The sequence below is a fragment of the Telmatherina bonti genome, assembly GCF_933228915.1.
Source record: "Telmatherina bonti genome assembly, chromosome: 7".
Taxonomy (NCBI): domain Eukaryota; kingdom Metazoa; phylum Chordata; class Actinopteri; order Atheriniformes; family Telmatherinidae; genus Telmatherina; species Telmatherina bonti.
The window spans coordinates 35,470,199-35,476,198 of record NC_136625.1 but is presented as its reverse complement, the minus strand read 5'-3'; the positions used below and the strand labels follow the sequence as shown (position 1 = coordinate 35,476,198).

General features: G+C 39.1%; 1 protein-coding gene across 1 annotated transcript in view; it reads left to right on the top strand.

Annotated features, from left to right (window-relative positions):
* Nucleotides 1–6,000, top strand: part of LOC306758751 (polyamine-transporting ATPase 13A3-like) — a gene marked incomplete at its 5' end in the record, with an annotated part of 42,417 nt that overhangs the window by 11,055 nt on the left and 25,362 nt on the right. Inside the window, 5 exons of the mRNA XM_079244131.1 lie at nt 1–51; nt 2,463–2,613; nt 2,710–2,832; nt 2,939–2,956; nt 3,094–3,244. The exon at nt 1–51 is cut by the window's left edge and continues 11 nt beyond it. Coding sequence (XP_079100257.1) covers nt 1–51; nt 2,463–2,613; nt 2,710–2,832; nt 2,939–2,956; nt 3,094–3,244 — 494 coding nt within the window. The remainder of the gene's footprint in view (nt 52–2,462; nt 2,614–2,709; nt 2,833–2,938; nt 2,957–3,093; nt 3,245–6,000) is intronic.

Genomic DNA, 6,000 nt, shown 5'->3' with positions numbered 1-6,000 from the left:
GACTGAGGACGGTTTGGACCTTTGGGGTATTCAGAGAGCTGGAAATGGCAGGTAGGAGAAGACGTCTCTTTGCACATTACTTCTTGTTTTCCTCAGGATTTGTGTCCTTAAATTAATGACCAGAACAAGAGCTGCAGATGTTGTAGGCTTTGTGAATTAGGGTGTTTAGGTCTTAAAAGATAAAGCATTTTAACTTTTCCCCAGTGTTGTAAAATATCCTAGTTTATTACCTGGATGATCCAAAAGCAGAGACGTTTTAGTCAACATTATGTGATTGGTATGAAAAGTCTGACTTGTCTTTGGTTGACACTTTATGAAAAGAAATGTGTTCATTCGAAACCAAAAAGTCTTTCTTGTTTTAAATGCTTTTATTCAATTACCAAATTAAATTTTTTTCTTTGCAATCTATTGTACTTCTGGCCAATGAAGTTGTGGTCAAACAAACCGAAAGATTTAGTGTTTAGCAGGGTAGATGCAAGATGTTGCCCTTCTTTTCATGCTTTAGATGCAGACTTAAAGTTGTTTTTATGGTGCCCCTTGCTCTTTATGTTTGGTGCAAAAAGCATGGCCGGTTGTTTAACTCTGTCAAGGTCATAGAGCTTGGCATTGGACGTCACAACGCAATGCATTCTGGAACATAAAAGTATACTGCAGCTATTTTCTGAGGCCACGGTGAGCTACATGATCAACGATGTATTATAAGACTTGATTACGCCAGATATTAAATTTTAACAACAAAAATGTTGAACGCTTGAAATGAAAAACACTGTAGGTTACAGAGACAAACTTCTTCCTAAAGTTAGGAGACATACTGGGAAGACAATGACTTGTCTGAAATGTAGACTAACGAGTGGACCCGGGACCACTGTGTTTTATCTCCTTAGACCTTTCTTAACATTTTTGTTCATTTGGTCTGTGGTGTGAGTGGCTACACTGACGCTCAGTTTTGCGATTAAAAATCCCTGGAAGCTCATGTTAAATTCATAAAAGGCTGAGTACATGACTTGGAAGCGTGCTAAAAACATCAACAGTTTTTGCAGCTCTTAGGTTCTCTGGAAGATTCCACATATGAGGAAGCATCGTATAATAACATAATGTACCAGTTGGTTAGCTCTAATGTGGCTAACGCTATATGGAAATTTTTTTGGAGAGTTTTGTCAGGCTACAGATACAGTTAACAAAATAACTAAAAAAGCCCTTTGCTTGGTTACACCAAACTTCTCAGTATCTGAGTGGCTCAACTGAGTGCTTTTTGGTTTCCGTTCATTCATCTCTTCAAGTTTAAGCTAGCCTTTCTTTTAGCATGCTAGCTTGCTATAGCGCAATGTCAACAGTTACTGTTGCAGAATACAGAGGTACCTTCTGGTTATTTTGAGTGGAAATGGAACAAAATAAGAACAATAGTCAAACTACACAAAACCATACCACTTACTGGGAGGAAAATGTCTGGAAGTTATTTTCAAAGAAGTTGGAATATTAGTGAAGTACAAGTCTGTGCGTCTCAAGCCAATATCTTCATCAGTAAGTTTACTTGGACATCCTAATAAGTGAAGCAAAAACAGGGTTAAAATGAGGTAAACTCAGCTTAGAAACCCTAATCTTAATGACTAATAAAAGAATGTAGCTGCAGCTTTTAACATCTCATTGGCTTTAATTTAGCTACAACGTATCATCAGCAAACAGAAGAACCCCAAACAACTTCAGTGTTTTCACAAACACTGAACTAAATGATCACTGAAAACTTTGTAGTCCACTTCACGTCTTTTTAGTAAAGTTCTAAACAAAACAACACATAGATAATGCTTTTTTTGGAAACTGAGAACCAAAAGCTACAATTTCAGCCTTTTGTCTAAAATTAGTGAAACTTTCTATGTTTATCAAGCTACATAAGCTACATATGTTATAGTAAATCAGTGTGTATGAAACACTTAAGTCTGGTTTAAGACTTCTACATAGAACCAAACCTGGTCTCTTTATGAGTTTTTGATTTCTTTTTATATCACATCTGCCTTTACTGTTGAACAAATCAGGTCTAAATACTCTACTCTTGTCTTACTGGAAGATTATACTGTTTTTTTTTTATGGTTTACATTTGTTTCTTTTAAATGTGCTCTTCAAATAAATTTGACTTTACTTCATGGTAATTTCAGGATTCTCATTTTCAACATCCTTTTTTTAGTGTTTTTTTGCATCACATTAAACTTTTCCTGCAATTTTTCATGTTGCAAATGTGCCAAAATGGTTTTGGTAAAAGTACAGGATGGGCTGATTTTCTCAGTACACAGCGTGATCTCTTTTATTTCTCTTAACCCTTTACAAGCTGAAATACGACAAAGTTGCTGTTGTGAAAAACTGCAGATATTCTCTGCTTCACACATGGTGTATATAATGAATGAGGTTGACCACCGCTTCATACTACACCTGAATGATAAGGCACTGCCTGATCTTTCCTCTTCGTCCAGCTTTGCTCCACCAGAGTCTGAAGCATCTGAAGAAAGTCTGGTGAACACCATGTTCGTGGCCTGCATGGCCACCTGCCACTCGTTGACCAAAATAGAAGGAGAACTCTCCGGAGACCCTTTAGACCTCAAGATGTTCGCTGCTACAGGCTGGGTCAGAAAAAACATTCAGTGTTTAGGTTAAATACTGTTTTAAAAATTAATTTGGTCATACCTTAGTGAGCTGCTGGATGATCTTGGTCTCATTTAGATGTTAGAAGAGCCCACAGAGGAAGAGACGGCACTCCACAATCCACTGATGCCCACAGTGGTTCGTCCCCCAAAGCACTTCATTCCTGAAGCCAGTCGGAACAACCCGCCTGAGCAGAACATGGTACCACAGCTCTTCTTGTCTGTTTTGTGTTGTTTATTTGGTTTAGTTAAGAATGACTATAAGAACTGCATAACTTTAGAATTATATCTTTTATTCTTTTTTTCAGGAGCTGTCAGAATTATCAGTAAGTCCTCCCCATCCTCTTTATTCCTCTTAAAAACTTCAGCATTTCAAAGTTACAATGGAGGTTCTTGATAGCCGGTGGTGCTCTGCAGGTAAAGTTTTATCCAGGAGAAAAACTAAACGTTTCCCTCCTTCTAGTCCTCTGAGATAGGAATTGTTCGTCAGTTCCCCTTCTCTTCAGCGCTGCAAAGGATGAGCGTGGTGGTCAGGAGGTTGGGGGAAAAGCACATGGACGCCTTTCTGAAGGGAGCCCCGGAGGTGGTGGCAAGCCTCTGCAAACTCCACACAGGTTAGACAAACACGCAGACATCCAGCATCTTTAGATGTTCCCTCTACAGCAGCAGTTCTCAACCCATTTTACTCCAGGACCCCCTGTCAAGTTGTTTTCTTGCCTTGCAATTTTTCCCAACTTGAAAGGGAGAGTGACATCCATTTTTTTTTAACTGGATTCCAGTCAAATGACCAATTATTTCTCTTCATTTTTCTTTCTCTTTTCCTTTTATTCAAGTTGAAGCAGGTCAAACATTGGAAACATCCCTTTGCCTTGTGTCAGTGGTCAGGTGAAAAACCTTCAAACAAACAAAGAAAACTCATTAACTAACTGTTCATAATCATGTGTTATCAAAAATCACACAAATATAATTTTACCTACCATAATTTATAAATATCAGTTTAAATGGATAATGCTAATGTTAAAAAAAAAACACCTAGGCCAACCCCACAGTAAATATTCCACACACTCTCCCTCTAATCTTGCTGATGTGAGAATAACATTTACAGCTCTCTGATGACCAATCTACTGATCAAAGGTACAAATGTGCACCGCACCCATTCACAAAACTCCTCACCTTAAGTTTCAAGTCCAACACAGTGAGAGTTGGGTTAGACTATAAGTGTACAATGACAGAGAGCTGTCATTTCCATCACAGCGCTTCATTTATACAGCCCATAAAAAGCTGGTGGATCAGCGATCATCCTCAGATAATTGTCTTCTGCATCGAGCATAAATGGCCTTTTTACATTCTCTTTGTAAACTAAAATGACCTACCTGCTGTGCATTAAATAAAGGCAGAGTGCACTAGAGCTGTAAACAAAATTCAATTCAATTCAATTCAACTTTATTTATATAGCGTCAAATCACGGCAATGCCATCTCAAGACGCTTTACAGACAGAGCGGAAAACATAATGAAGGCCAATTCATAACAGCCTATATAAGGAAACCAACAGATTGAGTTGAGTCCAACTCAATCTCCCATCCTGAGCAAGCACACTGGCAACAGTGGGAAGGAAAAAACTCCCTTTTAACAGGAAGGAAACCTCCGGCAGAACCCGGCTCAGGACAGGCAGCCATCTGCCTCTGCTGTGTGGGGGGAAGAGGACAGAGAGACAACAGACAACAGGAACTGCTACTCCCGGCCAGGGAGACCTGCTGAGACAGGAGACATACATGTTAATGATGCAACACTGTTATGGGGGGGGGGGGGTAAAAGAAAGAGATAAAGAGAAAAAGAAAGAAGCTCAGTGTATCAGGAAATGTCCCTCAGCAGTCTAAACCTATAGCAGCATAACTAAGGGATGCTAACCATCCCTAGCTATAGGACTTATCAAAAAGATAAGTCTTCAGCCTAGTCTTAAAGGTGGGGAGGGTGTCTGCTTCCCCAACACTAACTGGGAGCTTATTCCATAAGAGAGGGGCCTGATAACCAAAGGCTCTGCCTCCTGCTTGGCTCTTTGAGACTCTAGGAACCACAAGTAAGCCTGCAGTCTGCGAACGAAGTACTCTACTTGGTATATAAGGAACAATGAGGTCTTTGATATATAGTGGTGCATGGTTGTGGAGGGCTTTATATGTAAGGAGAAGGATTTTAAATTCTATTCTAGATTCAACAGGCAGCCAATGAAGAGAGGCTAAAACTGGAGAAATATGATCTCTCATGCTGGTTCTGGTCAGGACTCTGGCTGCAGAATTCTGGATCAGCTGAAGGCTTTTCAGGGCATATTTAGGACAGCCCAGTAATAGAGAGTTACAGTAATCTAGTCTCGAAGTAACAAAAGCGTGAACCAGTTTTTCTGCATCACTCCGAGACAGAATGTCCCTAATTTTGGCTATATTACGTAAATGAAAGAAGGCTGTTTTAGTAACCTGCTTAATATGTGGGCCAAAGGACAGGTCAGGGTCAAATATTACTCCAAGGTTTCTCACTGTAGCATTGGAAGCTAAAGTAATGCCATCCAGGTTCATTACAAAACCGGAAAATTTAGCTCTGAGTTTTTCAGATCCAACGAGAATTACTTCAGTCTTATCTGAGTTTAAGAGGAGAAAATTTCTAGACATCCAAGTCTTTATGTCTATGAGACAATTTTGTAGCCTATTGGGCTGATTTGTTTCATCTGGTTTAAAGGATAAGTATAGTTGAGTATCATCTGCATAACAATTAAAGTTTATTCCATGCTGTCTAATAATTTTGCCTAAAGGGAGCATATATAGCGTGAAGAGTATTGGTCCAAGTACAGAACCTTGAGGAACTCCATGACTTACTGTAGTTTGGGAGGAGGACTTGTCATTTACATGAACAAACTGAAGTCTGTCAGATAAATATGATTTAAACCAGCTTAACGCTGTACCTGTAATTCCAATCACCTGTTCTAGTCTTTGTAACAGAATGTTATGATCGACTGTATCAAATGCAGCACTAAGATCAAGCAAGATAAGTACGGACACAAGTCCTTTGTCTGAGGCCATAAGAAGGTCATTAGTAACTTTCACCAATGCTGTCTCAGTACTATGATGAGCTCTAAATCCTGACTGAAACTCTTTAAATAAATTATTTCTGCTTAGGTGGGCATGTAGCTGAGCTGAAACTATTTTCTCCAGAATTTTGGACATAAACGGGAGGTTAGATATGGGTCTATAATTTGCTATCACCTCTGGATCCAGAGATTGCTTTTTAAGTAAAGGCTTGATTACAGCAGTTTTAAATGATTGTGGTACATATCCTGTCACTAAAGACATATTGATAAGATTTAGTAGTGATGTATTAATT